Below are 18,574 nucleotides of genomic sequence, written 5' to 3'. Positions count from 1 at the left end.
GTGGACTTGGCAAAGATAAAATAAATCTATTTCAGTTCTTAATATGAATCTCTTATTCTTTCCATAATCTGTGCAAGTTGGATAAAAAACCCCCAAAACTAGTGTTAGATCAGCCTTTGTTTTAAATGACTTACAATTTTGATAAAGCAGCTGAAATAGTTTTTTTTTTTTTAAATTTAACAAAGTCTTTGTTCTTTCCAATGAACAGCACAGTCACTTGATACTGAGAGATAGATTAAAAGCAAATTATCTTGAATTTGAAAATTAATTTGCTGGAATTTCACAGAGAAATATTGCTATTCTTTCACTTCCCCAGGCAATTAACATAGTTTTGATGAGTCAGTTTTGCTATGATAAAGTGTCCAGCTCTGGAGCCTTCAGCACAGGAGTGACACGGATTTGTGTGTCCAGAGGAGGCCACAAAAATGGGCAGAGGGCTGGAACACTTCTCCTGTAAGGACAAGCTCAGAGAGGTAGGGTGCTCAGCCCAGAGCAGAAAAGGCCTTAGAGCCCCTTTCAGAGGATTACAAAAAGGTTGGGGATAAACATTTAGCAGGGCCTCTTCAATAGGACAAAGAGTGATGGTTTTGAACAAAAAGAGGAGAGATTTAAACTAGATACAAGGAGAAGGAAATTACAATCAGGGTGGTAAAACACTGTCGTGGCTTGCCCAGAGATGTGGTGGATGTCCCATCCCTGGAAAACCTCCACGGCCAGGTTGGATGGAATTAGAGCAACCTGGTCCAGTGAAAGGTTTCCCTGCCTATGGCAGGGAGTGGAAATAGATAAATTTTAAAGGTCCATTCCAAGCCAAATTATTTATGTCTTTTTTTTATCAGCAGTTTCCAACTATAGCTAAAACTTTATCTGACTTTAATGTAGTTCAGGAATGGAATCACTTTTCCCTTCCAAGTCCCCATCACATCCCATGGCAAAGATTCCTGCGCTGACTTTGGAGTTCAGAGTTGAACAAGCCCAAAAGTTAAAGAGGTGCTTCCAAAAATCTTCAGCTAGCTCTGCCAAAGCTACAGGAATCATTCCAATCAGAGTATTTGTCTGTCTTTAAGCTGTTCAGCCATATGATAAAAAAAAAAAAAAAAAAAAGGCTTGGGAAAGGTTTGCAAGAACAATTCCTAGAGAAGTGAGGGTAAGCAGTGAGTAGATGTTAAAATGGACTGTGACACTATTTGCAAACAGAGCCCATGAGCAGGTGTCTCACCCTTAACAAATCCTCCTACTCACACCCAACACATTGAATTAAAAACATGGAAGGTATTTATAAGCCTAACAAAAACCAGAGAAAGGTGATAATAAGCCATCCATTTTAATAAGGAATTAGGATTCTGACCTATTTCTTTCCCAGCAGGGTTTATCACTAAGTTATAAATAACTTACAGGTATAAGACAGGGCAATGTAGAATAAATTAACAATATAAACAAAATGCTCAGAGACTTCTAGCCCCTGCTGGCACCATTTTCTCAGGGAAAGACTGGGACAGAGTGATATTAACGTCTGAGCTCAGGTTCATTTTCTGGCTGGCTTAACTCCATTAAAGACGTGAGTCTGGGGATGGGGAGGGCAGGTGAGAATGATAGTGGTGTCTCAGACATGTTTATTGCTGTATTTTATTGATTTCTTGTGAGGGGAGAGAACTGCAGGTAGAGCACACAGTTGCAATCTAAATTGATTTCTCTGTTGTTTAAGAAGTTTTGGAGTGGTTTGCCCTGGTGACTCATTGGGACTTTGCACTGCACATGGTTTGGAGGGTTGAGATGTACAATAGGATCTTTCTCTCCAGAAAACAGATTTTCTGGAAGTAAAGTCCAGACAAATCTTCAGCTTGTGAATATACCCACTTGAATGGGACTGCAGATGTTCTTTCATTCTTCCATATCTGATTAGAAAACCCAGAGAACTCTGAAAATGGCCTAACAAAAACCTCATGCCATCACCATTGAGAAAATGTCCAAATGTCTACAGCATTCCTGCATTTGTTTTTTTTGTTTGTTTTTCCCGGTTTTGTTTACTCCTTGTTTTTAAAAAGGCTTTTGCTTCAGCATTAATGTCAATTCTACCACGATAATTCCACAGGTGTCCACTGGAGGTGTGCTTGATAAAAGTAAAGAAACGAATTCTGACCAAATCTTCACATGATTAAGACGAAATTTGCAAGGGGTTGAGTTTTTTTGTTTTGTTTTGTTTTTTTTAAGCTTTACTCTAATAATTTTTTAGGCAATATGGCATTTTCAAGCTGCCAGGGGGTATCTCAGTTTGAATGCACATCTGTCTTTATTTTCTTAGAGGACAAATCTTCTCCGAGCCTGGCCCAAAGAACAGACTGCAAGTCGTGTTTTTGGCAGGGTCTGGCTACGCCAACACTCACCAGAACCCTTTTTTCCCTTACTCTCCTCCCTGTGGCAGCGAGCTCATGGCTTTATCCCCTTTTCCTGTTGACACAGCTGGAGGTGGAAGTGGTGGATATGACCGGGAAGACCATCGACGGGCCGGTCCGCCTGGACATCTCCGTCATCGACCAGAACGACAACAGGCCCATGTTCAAGGAGGGTCCCTACGTTGGCCACGTCATGGAGGGATCTGCCACAGGTGAGCCTCATGCCCAGGAAATTCTGCCTGAACCAATTCTCTTTGGATAAATCCATTGTTATCACGTTGCACAAGTTTTCTCTCTGATTTTGCGGCTCTCTGGATTCTTCCTCCACTAAAAAATAAAAAATAATTGGGAGTGGCACAGCTTTAGAGCAACTAGGTAATGGTTTTTGAAAAACGATGGGTGGTTTTTGAAAAACAAGTCTCTGCAGTAAAAAAAAAAAAAAAAAGAAAAAATTAAAAAAAAAAAAAAAGAAGCAGAAATTAGTTAGAAACAGGAGCTTTGATTTAGGTTCATGCTTTTTTATTCATGTCTGGAATCAACGAAGACAACCCCTAGGATATGATTAAGATTCAAACCAAATACCACTGGCAAATTCTGTGCAGAGTGGGAATTTCACTTTTTTTCTCAGTAAGTTTAGTTACTGGAAGAGTTATTTTTATTTGTTTATGTAGCATGAGTCTAGTAAATAACACAAATAAATGGAAAGCACATTATGAATAAACTAATGTTGTGGGGCAGATTGAAATACTGAATAATGCTGATAAACAGATGTTGTAAATGCAGATACAACAGTTGCAGCAAAACAAAAACACATTGATAATTAAATTTAGTAAGGAAAATATTCTGATTAAATTTCCTGTTGGTTTTGTCTGATGAGGAAGTTTTACAAGAGTAAGATATTGTTCCAAGTTTTAATGTGATACAACCATGCAAGTTAAATTCTTCCCTTCTATTATGTGAACTTTCTGGTGAATTTTGCATTTTCACATAGAGTTCTTCATATTTAAAAATCTGTGGGTATGAAATGCATGAAAAGCTGCTCCTTCAACAGATTAAAATTTTGAGGTAATGTTAATTTACCTCACTTGTGACAAGCATGTAATGAACGTATTGATGATCTCTTCAGCCAAGCAAGAAATGTTTCATAGTTGAGAGTATGGCTGCCACTGGAACACCCTTTTCTGTTGTAGGTTTCTGGTACATTTTTTTAACTGGCAATACTCTATTTTTATTATCTACAAACTCTCCTTGCTTTTCCTTTTTCCCCACTCCTTATATTGAAGTTTACACTTCTGTTTCAGTAGAGATGTTTCTCAGCCCAGCTTCCAGTGAATTCTTCTGTAACAGTTTCCTCCATTCTCTCTTACTACAGCTTTGTATTGGCTCAGGTATCATTTAGCATTTTGACTGCCTTTCCTGTTAGCCAAAGTTTGAATAATTTTTTTCAACTTCTCTTCCCTCCCTTCCCCCCAGGCATTCATCACAATAAACTTCATAACCTCATTTGCCTGGTGTCAAGGGCACCAATGCTTGCAAAATTATTTTGTGCAGAGTTGAAGCTGTGGAATCAGGGCTGGCTGGAATCAGCCACAGCTCCCTGTGCACTTGGCACCCTCTCAGCCAGGATTTCCTGGTGTTTACATCTGTTTCCCAGAGTTCTTCACAACTCATGGCACATATCTTCTAATTATTCATCAGGTTCTGTTATTTTACCACAGAGGTTATCAGAGAATATGCTGAGCTGGAAGGGGCCTGTTTTGCAGTTTCAAATGAAAGGTTGCACTGCACATCTTGATAGAAATCCTGATGTGCTCGTGTGTGAGATTCCTGAGTGCTTCCCTTTGGGTTGCAATTGTGCTCTATTTCATCTCTGAAGCTGCAAAAGGAAGGCTTTGCATTGGATGCAAATCTTATTTCCTATCACCTTCAGCCTCGTTCAAGATCTGAATCCAACCCACTCACTGAAATTCTGCTAAAAAAAAAAAAAATGCTCAAGTAGGTATCTTGGATTTGTCTTGACATTCCCTGGACCAAAGTGTGAATGTCCATGGGTACCAACAATTCCATGAGGGATGCACAATTACACTGAGAAAGATGCAAATATAGAGTGAAACTCATCTAAAGGATTTAGGGGTTTTTTAAACCATTCAGAAGATATAATTATCTTACTTTAAATTATCCATTGCAGAGTTCCTGTGTGTTTTTAGACCAGAATTTTATCAGTCACAAAACCCAAAGGAATTCTCAAGAGACTTTCCACTCATTTATTCATTCTGCAATTGAACCTAGGTGTTGTCTATTCATCAGGAATAGCAGAGAGTTACTGATAAATAAATCTTGGAGAGAGTTAGCATCAAAAATTTAAATACCTTAATTTTAAAAATCAAGTGAATATTCATATTAGATTTCCCTGGTGTTGCTGTAAGACATATTTTCCAGCTTTTTATGGTTTTACAAAGTGACTTTCTTTCCTTAATGATTTGAAAGTCAATTCTTTAATTAGGGAGCAACACAGAAATTACAGTGAAAAGCTGTGCCAAGCCCCTTTTAAGAATCTTTTCCCTTCTATTCACAATTGATACAAATCCACCAAAACTGAAGAAAACATGGAAAGAGTGTGCGATTTCTTGTATTTATTTAATCTGTCTATGAATAATTAAAGAGCCTTTTGAGCATAGTCCCAGTAAAGATGGTTTGGATGATGTTTAAATAGATTTTTTTTATGTCACTAAGGCCATTCACATTTTTGTGTGTGTGATTTTTAAACTCTCAGTAAACACCTCTGGTTATTTGGACACCTACAATTTATGTGCCATCACATTTCTGGAGAGGCAAATACCTGCCTATAATTACTAAGTATATAAATTGCATTACAATGAGAATTCATCTGAATTCCAAGCTAGGGCTTGCCAGATCTTATAATTAATGATAAAAATTTGTGACTGCTAGGTGATCTTGCTACAGATTTATTTCTTGGTGTATCATTCCTAGGGAAATTTAATAATATAGTTAGTTACAGTAAATTAGCTCTTTTCAGAGAAAATTGTCATGGTTCTGAAAATAGCCCAGAGTCAAATCCTAACAAAGTGCACTCAAATTTGTGCTTAAAGTGACCACAGATGAACTGAGATTGCTATTAGGTCTTCTCCTGGAGGTACTGCAAACTTGGAGGCTATTTATCATAAAGAAATACATTGGAAAACCAGTAGAATGAGTTTGAAGACAGAAGAACCAGTTTGATTTGCTGTTTTTCTATTTATACCAGCTCTCATTTCTGTATGAGGTTGCAGTCAGAGTCTGTGTACCAGGAAAATAATGGCTGGGCCTGATTCAGTGACACTGATGGCAATTTTTGGACTGACTCTAATGGGTTTTGTGTTTGCTGTACTGCTGATTTCTCACGTTTTCTTTGGTCTCTGAGTTATGACCCAGTTTATTTCCTGTAGATCTGTGATTTTTTCCAGCTGCCAGCTCAGGGGCTGAGGATCTGTGTCTTGCAGCAGCCTCACCTCAGCACATTGATGAGGGTGACTCCAATCCCATGGATTCCACAGGCAGGCAGAAACATTTTTGAAATCTCACTTTTAGAGGCTGGAAAGTGGAGGAGGGTTCAATGAACTCGGCAGCCACCTCATTTCTCTTGCTGGAGGCACTTAACAGAAATTATTTTAAACACACTCAACACGATGTGACTTACAACAATATGCTGCAAAACCCAGTGGGGGCAAAATCTTAGCTGCAGTGGTTTAGCAAAATTGTTTGAGAATTGCATTTATAGGAAGTAACTTGTTTTGTGGGTTGCACAATAGCCTGGATCCATTGCATTCCAGCCAAGGAGCCTGGACTGACAGATGTCTATAAATAATTGCTGGAAATAAAGGGACACTTGGAGACATTTAGAGAGGAAACAGAAGGAATTAAGAAGAATGGCCTAGAGGCTTCTGCAGTATCATAAAACAGTAATTTCTGGAGATGGATAAAGCATGAGGAAGGGGCTGAGTATCACTGGTAGCTCTGCACTGGAAAACAGTGCAGTGGTTCAGGTAAATGAAAACTGATGCTGAAATTGTGCTTTTTTATTTAAAGCAACCTGACAGGATGGTTGGCTTGTTGGGTTTTTGTGTTTTTTTTTATATTTAAGAATAAGTTTAATACATTAATAGAAGTGGGATTGTATATGATAGATGGAGCCAAAGGAGTCCATGAAAGTGAAACAAAAGGCTGGCTGGCCTAGCAAAGTGGCAAAAAAAAATTTGGCATCAGTGACTTTTATACTCCTGCTGCCAGCTTTGATACATTTCACATATTCTGGTACTGTTCTCCAGACTCTCTTTATCTGTGCCTTGCAATCCTTGCTGGCCTGTGGCAGGAGAAGGTTGCCAAAGCTACAAAATTAATCAAATTGCATCAAATATGGTGAAGTCTCAAAGTCTTCTTCTTTCTTTTGACCTGTAAATCCCAGGTGAGAGAGGGAAGTCAAAGGGTGTGTTTACAAGCTGCCTTTTTGCTGAAAGATTAAATTTTTTTTAAAAAAGACATGAAGAGCCATTCGAAAAGGACAGTAAAGGATATTATATATTTTTATTTAGATAAAAGTAGAATCTGGAGTTTTCCAGTCTTCTAGATCTGCCTGCACCAGGGTTAGGGTGACACTTGAGTCTTTTTAGTTAAGAGTGTTGTGAATGAATGTTTATTTCTTGTTATTTTATTGAGTTGGATATTTGCAGTATAAACTTAGAAGTATCTACAGGTCTGATCTGCAAAGTGGAAATATCTCAGAAAATTCACCTCAAAACTATCTTAAAATTAAATGTTTGAACCTGAAGTTTTTTGATTCACAGAACCACCACTCACAACAATATTTGGATCTAGAAGAGATTTGAAATGTCAAATGTTACAAATTTAATTAGGAAACGTACTGCTATGAGCTCTTGTGAAAAATGAAATAATAAATTGGGATGAAACTGTGGATGAGGAAGCCTCTGAGTCAAAGGAAGCCAGAGAATACACAAAACTCCTTTATTTGTTAAAACCAGCGTTCCTACTGGAGATGGAGTGCTCAGCTTTGGGTGTATCTCAGCAGAGCAGTTTCTAAGTTCCTCGAGTTCCAGATGTGTTCAGTTCTGGGCAAACTTGAAAACTTGCTGATGGCAAACTTTCAGCCATCCTTTCTTGGGATTAATCATCTGCATTTCAGCACAACTCCACTCGCTGCCTCAAAATCCTCTGTAATCTGGCCTGCAAATGTAACGGATGTGAACTAGGTAGAAACATCTGTAATGTCAATATTTAAATTTCCAAGCAGGAGCCAAGCAGCAGCCAGGCTAATTATGCACAGCTGCTTTGTATATCCCAGTAGGAAATTTTTCCCAGATCTGTGTGGAATAAAATACAGCTGGGTATGAATATGGTTATTGTGTGTATGTATAGATAGATGTATATATATTTAATATGTATGATGTGCATATATTGCAGAGAGATCAGCATATATAGACACCAATATCTGATCTTTTCTTAGGGATTCTGGTATATTTTAGTTACTGTGTGTGTACATGATAGAAAAAAGAGATTTGTTTGTTGTATTATGGCAGACAGAGCTGTACCTCCACTGTAGTCTGCCAGTTGGAAATTGAGAGGAATGACCCATTAAAGCACTACTAAGTAATTAAAAGGTTCCCAGGTATGCAAGTGTGGTTACATCAGTGCATTTGGAGGAAATTAAAATAATCTCATGTGTGGCAATTAGCAGTTCCCTCAGCCTGGGTCTGTGCTGGGAGTGTCTGGGAGAAGGGCACTCCAGGGCTTAATATCCCTGATTTCCAGCAGAAAGAGGTTAAACCCAGCAAAGGCTCCAGAGCAGCTCAGGGAGAGTTACTGCTCTTCTTGGGAGGGCTGGAAATGAGTCACCTTCAGTCCCAGCCAGAAAATTCCCTTTGCCCTTTTGCACAGGTGATTGGTGTGCTCACTGTCCCTCCTGCTAAACAGAGCTTTATTTTGCTGTTCCATAGTTACACACAAGATATCCCCAAAATCGGCCTGATGGCCAGATCAGCATTAATCCCTGGTGTTGAAGGCTGTAAAAGCATTAACAGGATAATTCATATAGTGAAGTGCTCACACTTCCCTGCACAGAGCAGTGATGGTTGGAGTTTTGGCTCCTTCTCATTATAGCTCAGGTTCATGAAATAAAAATGAGTACATTTCTTAATTAAAGAACAAATGAATTTTTGAAAAAAAAAATAAAATGCTGGAGTCTTTGCTGGGTACTGGAACACAAGGGCTCAAATGAATTTGTGCATTTCGGGATGTAATTGTTTGAAAAGGAAAATTTATGCACCAATTTACTTACCAATGGCTTTGACACCTGGGCTTTTGCACCTGCTTTGTGCATCTCCTGTTCTCTCAGAAGAGAGAGGGATGGGTTTTTAACTCCAAGCCCTTTGGACACATGAGATAGACTCATCCACGTAATCAATAAACAGAAGGATCCTGCAGTCCCAGGAAAGCATTATCTGGAAAAAACCCCTCATGACTGTGTGGCAGCCTGCAGAGAGGGAGCGTGCTGCAGCCCTCTGGGCAGGCTTTATTAGTGGTATAAACCCTCAGCTTGTGTTTATACACTTCTAAATCACTCTTTGTGGGTATTGCCTCGCCGTCCCCTCCGTGCAGCCTCTGCAGGAGTCAGGGGCCTGGCAGCATCCACACCACCACACTTCATCCAGGTCCTTTAAAAGTGCCTGGAGAGGGTGATAAATCCCAGGACCTGCAATCATGTGCCAGAAACTGATGATGTGGTTTGAGGCTGGGATGCTGCAGTTGAAGCCCCATCCCCTCCTGCCATGTCCTGGGTGTAAATCCCAGCCTGGTGTCCCCAGGGGTGGTGACAGGGACATTGTCCCCTCTCTCAGAAGGCCATGCTGTGGCCACTGCTCCAAGTGCCAGAGCTAAAAAAGCCAATAAATAAACTGTCAGTGCAGGCAGGATCTGCTTCAGGGTTCATTGCCAATAGGCAGATCCATCCTACTTTTATTGTGGAAGAGAGACGCAGCTGAATGGAAAACTCAGCACTGCACAAAGGCAGGGTTATTTATTCCCTGGCAGGTTAACCTGATCAATTTTCCCAATTTTATTTCAAAGGTACATAGTGTCTTAAAAAAAAAAAAGAAAAAAAAAAAAAGAACAACAACAACAACAAAACAAACAAAAAACCCCAACCAAACCAAAAAAAAAAAAAAAAAACACCAACCCCCCCCAAACCTCCCAAACAAACCCCAAAAAGGGAGAAAAAAACATGTTTTTTTTAAACTGTGGGTTCACTTTTTTTTTCCCCCTCATTTCTCCCTTTATTTCATACCCTTACAGTTCTTCTTCTTTCCCCACCATTAAATATAGAGCTTGGGGTTTAAATTGCAGTCTGTAATCCCGTGAAGTCAAAAAAGAGTTGCACAGTCCCCTTGGAAGAGTGAAGGCAATTGCAATAGGAAAGGGAACCCTAGTGAGAATAAACCCACAGTAATCTATTTTGGCAGTGTGAGAAGTTTGTGGCATTTTATAGGAATATTCAAAATAGTTCACTTGGCTTTCAGCTATTGAGCAGAACTTTTAGAAAAAGGCACTTTTTCTTCATTCAGATGACATTTGTTAAATACAGAAAATGTCCCATTTGCACACCACTATTCATTTCCACACACAGTGGCACCATTTCTCTATAGCAGTCTTCCACGGCTGTCCACCAAAAATAAGTGGGAAATTACATTTATTTTTAGAAATCAAGCCCTCCTGGTGAGCACCACTAACATGCTCCAAAGTAAGCAGGAGAGGCTTTTATAAGATGACACATTTCTACCTGAAGAACTTTCTGGAAACCTTGAAAAGTTTATTATTGGTTTTCTTGTGGAGGAAAGGGGAGAAAGGTGCTGTCAGCTGGTGCTGAGCTAGATTCACACTTGGGCAATGTGATAGACAGGTTGAAGGTGAGAGCTCACAGTTCTTGCTTTCAATCCATCTCCTGCCGGTACACGTTGGAAACTCCAAGCAGAAATGTCTTTTAAATGTGGTTTGAAGAAAATATTAACAGATACATATTTGAGGCAGTGATTTTTGGGAACATAAATGTAGCTCACCATTGCTCTGATTTAAGCAAGAGCAATAAAATATATTGGATGTTCTTTTGATGGAGAATACATGACTTCAGTTCCATGTTTAAATTATACAAGTCAAAGTTATGAAGGCAAAAAAAAATTTGATTCCAAAGTAAAAAGAGAAAATAACTTGGATAAAGAATTTTAACTGATTTTTCCTCAATCCTTACTTATTATACTCAAAAATCACTTGTAGTTTGAAAAGGGAAATTACTACGTGCTAAGAATTATGTTGGTGACAATACTGGATGTTTTCTTGGACAGTTCTGTCCCAGCTTCAAATCTGTGTTTAAACAGTGTGAGTACACAGAATGTTCTGTTCTAAAATTAATGTGGGTAAACCATGATTTTAAGAGTACTAGAAGTATTTAATTATTGTCTTAAGAGACAGGAGTACTATTAAAAATGTGATTACATATAAAATAGCAATGTTTGCCATGCAAACATTATGGCAGCACATATAACATCTCCAAGAAAGGAGATGCACATTACTGGATGAAAATGTTGCCATTTCCTCTGTGGAATCTTTGAGAGAAAAACAAAACATGATTCCCATTATAAAGGTAAAGAGCACAGTCTACTTTTAATGTCATTTCATTTTAATCATCAAAAGCATTGTCAGGAAACTTGGCAGGGAAATTTATTTTTAACATGGTTTTGAAATTGAGAGACACACCTCAAGACAAAGCTACTTTAATTAATGAAATAATTGGCAATATACTGCAGGTCTTATTCCCGGAGTCATATGATTACTCATTCAATTAATATATTATGAATTTTCTTCCAGTCTACCCGAGGGTGTAATTTTATTAAGCACACATGGAATCTGTATTTCTTGGCCTTGCTGCTTTAGGCTCTCAAAGGGCAGAGTTTAGTTGATCTCACAGAGGGAGGTAAGAAAGGTGCATTTCCCCAACTGAGTGGGGACAAAAAACCCCAAAACCAAAGTAAAAAAAATAGGCAACAACAACCCTCCAACTCTGCACATTCATTTCATCTAACTCTTTTTACTTCTCTCAAATAAAGGTATGTTATTTGTTGCTCCAAACAGAAATCTCTCATCTACAGTGACAACCTTTGGACTTTGAAATTATTGCCAGTCTCAGTATGTCTTCACAGTCTGAATATCATGATGTTTGATTAAAAAGGAATCTCTCGAACAGTCATTCTCTTTTACCACTAGAGGTTATAAATACAGTCTCTTTCTTTAAAGGAGCTTTAAATTTTTAAAGAGGTGTTATTTAAATGTTTTTTTATCTGTCATTTCTCGCCGTCAACCCCGTGCTGCTGTGGTGTGTCTGAGAAGTTTGGAAAGCATCTGAAACACCGAAGTTACAGAGAGTCTGTGAGAGATCTCTCTGTGGTTTGCTCTTGAATGACAATCCCTTGTGTCAGCTGGCACTGGCAGATTGTGAAATCAGGAGGAATGGCAGTGACATTCATACTGTTGCTAAAAGCCCATGTACTACAAATCTGGGTCTTTGGAGACAGAATTGGCAACCATCCCTGTTTAGCACAGCAAAAACCCTCCCTGCTACACCACCAGCTCTTTCATTCAGGATGTGGCCATAATGTAGGCCTGGATTTCCCAGAATACAGAAAGTTTCAGAAGGTTGTCAACAACTCAGCTCGACTCTGTATGGGACTTTGCTTTCAGGATTTAATTCACTACCTTAATTTTCTTTTATATTTTGATGCATGAACCGTTAATTAACGTCATTGATGTGGCAGTTTGAATCCTCCAGCACCTGCAGCACCTTTGCTGGAAAGCTTCATGCTTAAGTACTGCTACCCAAAGCACTCTGTAAATTCTCTGAGTCAGCACCTAGGTAGCATTTTTTACTCTTCAAAAAGTTCTCCTCTGGGGCAGAGCACCAATTATAAAAATGCAATCACAGCAGTTGCGTGATATTAAAATAAAACTTATGCTGTAGCACATAATAGCAAATCAAACTATTAAACGCTATAGAGTTTCCTCCCGTATGCAAGAATAGATTCTTCCTCCCACAGGCTGTGGAAATGTCACAGAGGAATTTTAACCTTTGCAGGGTTGGGCTGGGGTGGAGCGATGGCTGGAATCACAGAATCATGGAATGGTTTGGGTTGAAGAGACCTTAAAGCTAATCCCATTCCATCCCATGGGCAGGGACAGCTTTCACTATGCCAGGGTGCTCCAAGACCCATCCAACCAGGCCTTGGGCACTGCCAGGGATCCAGGGGCAGCCACAGCTTCTCTGGGCACCCTGTGCTAGGGTCTCACCACCCTCACCCTCACCCTCATATCCCATCTAAACATGCCCTTCTTCAGTTTAAAACTATGCCCCTGTCCTGTCAGTAGCTGCCCTACAAAAATCCCTGTCCCTCCTTTTGGTAAGGATGAAGCCAGGGTGAATGTAAAAGGAGTGGACACCCTGCTGATGCATTTAATTGAACTTGCTTTGGGTTTTTCCACTAACAGGAGTTCATTGTCTTAAGGCTGAAAAATGGTACTGGGTTCTTGGGTTTGCATTCCACTGAGACTCTGAGTAATCCCAGTGCCAGCAGCAGCTACGTAAAAGTGGTTTAAGGTTTTGGTCAGACAAATTCTGCAAAAGTTTGAACAAGTTGAGGGACTACTCAGATAAATCGTGCTTGAGAGAAAGCTCATACCCCAAACCTGCTCTGAGAATTTCTACTGAATAATGGCCAAACACTGAATGAATATTCATATAAACAAAAAAACCCTCGAAATAGCACTAAAATAATGAAATTCTGTTAATGGAGGGACCTGAAATACTGAAATGTCTCTGGTGTGGCTGTGAGCAAATGGATTTTGCACTGCCTGCTATGGCTGCTGTACAAGTTTATCAAAACACAGGCAGGTTTAGCAAGCAAAGTTAGCAATAAATTTAATCAACGTACTACAGGCAGTGCTGATCTTGTCACGTCAACATTTTGTGCAGAGGGGATGAGCACTCCCCAAATCTGACTGGGCAAAACTGGACCCAGGAGCTGGGATCCCAGCTGGGGCAGAGAAAGGCCTGCAAAGCAGAACAGAAGAGAAACATCAGCATGTTTTAACAGACAGGGTAATGGATCATGAAATTGCAGACATTACTGTTCGGGCACACTGGCGAGCATTGTTTTGCAAACTTCTTGGTTTTGTTAATTTAAACAGTTTTGCCTCCTTGATTTTAAGCTGAACTCTATCATAGCTACTGTTAGGAATAAAAAAAAAAAAACCCACAAAAAACCCTACAGTACTCAAAATAATTATAAGACCAAAAAAGATAGACATGCCTCTTGGGCTTGTTGTAATCTTGCTTATTTGGCAGTTTCATTTGGGGAGGTTACACTTTCAGCAGGCTTGGTGTGTGCTGCAGGCTTACTAGGAGAGAACTAAAGAATTGAAAATTTGATCGTATTTTCTTAGCCAGGGAAAAAAAGAAGTTAATAGTACAGCTTTTCTTTCCAATTTCATTTTTTTGAAGGCTTGCCTTTGCTAGTTAAGATAATATAGTTTATCCATCCTTTGGGCTCTTATTTTCTCATTGCTACAGCTGTATCCCAGAAAGTCGAAATTATCAGCTTCAGGCTTCATTGCTATTGAATAAAGTTTTAACTCATTTTTCTTTTCTCTTTGAATTTTTTTTTTTTTTTATTCTTCAGGCTGAGGAGTCCTTTTGGAAGCAAGCAGGCAGGCAAGCCTTCTGCTTTTCCCCTCTCCTTGCTTTGCAGGTTAAAATTTGCCTGTCAGTTCCTTTATGAGCAGCTACTCCAACTGCAAACTGTAGGGGAAGGACATCAGAATTCCGAATGTTTTCCTGGATCACTCTGTAGATTAAAGCAGCAGTTAGAGCATTATTAACATTCTCCTCAAAGCAGAGAGAGCAGAGGAGCCTGGGCAGTGCTCAGAGCAGCCCCAGCACAGGCACATCCCCAGCTGCTGATTGTGCCACCTCCTGCCAGGCACCACAATTTGGGAACCATTCCTCAAAGAACCTTTGTTTGGAGTGTGTTTTCGCTGCTGAATGGAGATGTCTCTCTCCTAAATGAAACGAAATCAAATTTCCTGAAAGAGGCAGAGATTGTTTTCTCAGACCTCACCCAGGGAGAGATGCTCTCCCACCCAGGCTGTAGCAGGGAGTTTGTTCATGCCCACCATGGCTCTGTATTAAATATATTGTTCCATAAAAAAGTGTTGTGATATTTACTCAGTGCTGGTACATCTTTCTATTACTTTGGTGTGCCCTGAGGGGTTCAAACACTGTGTGCTGGAGTAGAGGAAAAAAAAAAAATCATCCTTAGCTTATGGATTTTAGCCTTTTCATAAGCTGTGAGGATGGGTAGTGGTGATGCTGCTTAAATACTTCTAAATTTGCTTGGGCTGCAGCAGCCAAAGGAGTGAAAACATAAGAAAAAAAAAAAGGTATTAATTAAGAAAAAGTGAAAGAAGTAAAGGTTTCTTTGTTCTTGTGGATTTTCTCTTGCCAATCTGGTATACCTTAGCCGCAGGCTAGTCCCTCATAGGCCCAGGAATTATGACCTGTTGAATGTTAAATCGGTGGTGTGGACCAATACTAATGAGGATCTGTGGAGCAGCCTCCTCATTCCCGCCAGCCAAAGGGAGAAAAGAAGGGTATTTCATGGTTTGCTACTCTGCCTAGGGACACCCAATTTACATATGGCCTAAAACTGCTGATCAGAGCTAATCTCCCTGATCATTATAGCTTGAAGAAAGGTTTAATATTCAGATGTTCTGAAGGTTTTTTGGGTTTTTTTTTTTCCCTAAACAAAAATAGGCTGCATGAAAAGTGGGCCATTGGCAAGCCAGGACTGTGAGCTGCTGCCAAGAATTTTAATGGCCTGATTGCTAAAGCACTGAGGACTTGTGCTCCAGCAAAACTTTTTGTAGTTTCTCTCAGAGATACTTGTTCATTTTATTCTGTTGTCTCAAGCCTGCACTGAAGCACTCTTTTTCCCCAGACTGATCTGAGGGGACTTCAGAGATCAAGAGACAGAGGGAAGTGGCTGCCTCATGAAGCCTTGGCAGCAGACTGTGGCTGTTGTGACTGCCATGGGATGTCCTTAAATCCTCCTCTCCTTGACAGTTTTCCTAGTGGGATGTGTCAGTTTGCAGCTGATGTTGTCTTTTTGCTCCTGTCAGAGCATGGAGAGAAGGGACACAAAGATTTTTTTGGTGTGGGGAATCTTCATTTCTCCTCACTTTTGTTTTAAAGGTGTGGAAATTTTGTCTTTTGTCTTTCATTCTTTGTGATCCAGGGCTAAGCACAACTGGGAGCTGAGGGGAATGTATTGAGAATGGTGCTTCCTTCCTCACTCCCCCAGAATTCTGATTTAGGTCAAATTAGAAAACCAGAACCAGTCAGTCTATTTCTAAATGATGTCCTGCAAGTGGCAGGATTTACTCCATGAATGCATTTAGGTTTCATCCATAGATGTATTTACAGATCTCCTGCAGCCTTGGTACAACCTCCACCATTATGCAGCATTTATTTTTATCCAGTAGCTAAAAAATTAACACCTTTCATCTTTGCTCTGTGGTACAAAGGGGGAGATAGTTTCAAGAAATTAAAATCCTGGTCAAAAATTGTAACTGCAATTTTTTTCCCCCACTGAAAATAGACTAGGGGAAAATGTGTTATTTTTCATGAGTTTTTCTGTTTTGTTTTTGTCGGGTTTTTTTTTTTTCCCTGGGGCAATAAAAAGAAAAAAAAAAGAAAGGGAAAAAAAAAAACCCACCCAAATAATGAACACTCCACTGTGTTTTGCACTCACCAGAGGTGTGGAGCGACAAAGAGACAGACACTGAACTGTTTGCAGGGGCTGCTGGCTGTAAGGAGGAGTTTGTGTTTACACCATTCCTCCCATTCTCCATCCCGTGGCTCCTCTCTGATCTCGGTGTGGAATCTTTCCTTTTGGCTGTGGCAAATTTGGGATGCCTCACACCTCCCAGAGCAGCATGTTTCCTCACCTCCCCTGACCCTGCCCTGCTGCTGCCATGGCTCGTGTTGAGGAAAAATCTCAGAGTGCTCGGGAGCTCAGAGTGGATAAGGCAGGAATTGAAATAATTTTGCCTCACAGCACTGTTGACCTCCTCTGCATCACATACAAAAAAACCCCTGCGTGTTTTCTCATGTGTTAAATTGCAAACTCCACAAGATGTGTTTTGTAGCTTTATCTTTGTTTAATTTATTTCTTAAGGGATACCGATTTGGGGATTTATTTTGTTTCTTCTTGAAATGAGTAAGAAATATTTTCAGATGAGCATCTTGGATATTTGAAGTGGCTTTGATAGTCTCAGCTTTGATGTGAGTTGTGACCTTGTGATCTGTGACACAGTAGGAACTTTATGGCCCAGAAGGTGTCAGGAAAAGGATATTTCTGTGTGCTGGAAGGTGGCACTTTTTGAAATACATCCTTGCTCGTGTAAATGCATATTCAATGTCTTTCATTGCAAATCACAGTAGGGGATGGGTCCCATGAAAGCTGCTCTGAGGTACTGATTCCTAATTTTTCCTTAAGTTTGCTGAGCACTTGTATCTTCATATGTTTATATGTTTATACTTCATATCTTCATATGTTTATACTTTTAAACAAATTCCTTGAAGTTTTCAGACCAGTTTTGGAGAACACTGACACAGGATACAGCAGTTGTGACTCCTACTTTTGACTTTTCGAGTTAATGGTCAAGAACATAAATCCTTGCTCGCTAATTAATTTTTTGGTGTGTGGTTGGAAATGGCTGCCACAGTTGGCAACTGCAAGTTGCTATGGAGATGTTTTCTGTTGGCTTGAAAAGGTGAATGATGATGTTTGCATGTGCTCATCACTTACCTGGAGTGTGCAGATGTATATCCACATCTTAATTCATAAATTTCCATGGTGTGGTTGAGGTTTAATGTTCATTATTGTCAAGCAAAATGGCTTGAATTCCCAGTTCTGAAGGTTCCTTCCAGAGTTGGATAAATAACTCTGCTTTATCTGTGTCAAGTTTTAAAATTATTAAAAACATGAAGATTACCTCTTGTAGATGAAACAATTCATTTATCATTCAGGATGGTAACAGAGATGGTTGACAAAAAGTGCACGGGGTGTGTGTAGGTCTGATAGAAAGCAGAGAGAGAAATCTGGCCTCACTACAGGTTGGAGTAAATTTGTTAGTGAGAAAATATTGCCTCCTTTGTATGCAGATATATGTGGGTGTATGTAGGTTTGCATGGAGAGTGTGTGCTATTGCCTGTCCTATTTGTGTCTGAAAAAGCAGTGCTCAGCATAGAGGGGAAAATGAAAACTAAAATCATTGTTTCTTGCTATCAGTCTTGTCACCCTGCGAAGAGAATCATAAACCCTTGGGATTTATGAACCAAAACACACTTGGGAGAGCTCCAATGAAGAGCAGTCCTGAATCTTTTAGCAATGAAAATAAAAATCTATAGAAAAGGGATCATTAAGAGATCCGTAGCTACTTCTAGAAGAACCTCCTGAGTTTTAGAAAGTTCATGTTGTATTTTGTTACTTTAATGCACAATATGAACCTCTCCAAGGATCTCCCAAGTGTCCTGCAGGAAGTAACTGGCTGCAATATTAGAGGTAATGAAATACACAGTGTTCAGGATTCCTCAGTCCCACAGTGCTCAAGGCCACATTAATATTTACATTATGTAAATTAATTGTTAAATGCTGAATAATGTCGAGCCCAGTGTTATCTTTATAGCATTTATTATAATAGAGCATGTGGAATTTTGTAAAAATATACAGGGAATTAATAATTCCCTCTAATTACTGGAGGAAGATCTAATACTTTAAATGTGATATTTTATAAGTTACTAATGTTTTTTTAAAATGGGCCTCAAAGCCCAAATGGCCATATTAGCACACATTATCATTATAATAGAGACAATATTGAGATACAAAGTCTACTTAGAGAAGTTTGAGGGTGATTTTATTCTTTAAAAATGTTGTTCACTCCAAGGTGAAATACAGCTTCTGGGGAATACTTTGGGAGCTTTGCCATCAAACTCAAGACTAAGGTTCAGC

At 39.5% G+C, this 18,574-nt stretch overlaps 1 protein-coding gene across 3 annotated transcripts in view; it reads left to right on the top strand.

The window, feature by feature from the left end:
* Positions 1-18,574, top strand: part of CDH13 (cadherin 13) — a 444,776-nt gene that overhangs the window by 254,497 nt on the left and 171,705 nt on the right. For all 3 annotated transcript variants that reach the window (XM_066327533.1, XM_066327534.1, XM_066327532.1), the window contains one exon: positions 2,461-2,605. In XM_066327533.1, the coding sequence (XP_066183630.1) occupies positions 2,461-2,605 (145 nt within the window). The remainder of the gene's footprint in view (positions 1-2,460; positions 2,606-18,574) is intronic.

This window comes from Sylvia atricapilla, chromosome 12, assembly GCF_009819655.1.
Source record: "Sylvia atricapilla isolate bSylAtr1 chromosome 12, bSylAtr1.pri, whole genome shotgun sequence".
In the NCBI taxonomy this organism is placed as follows: Eukaryota; Metazoa; Chordata; class Aves; order Passeriformes; family Sylviidae; genus Sylvia; species Sylvia atricapilla.
The sequence above is the reverse complement of the archived record's forward strand: the minus strand, read 5'-3'. Positions and strand labels throughout refer to the sequence as shown.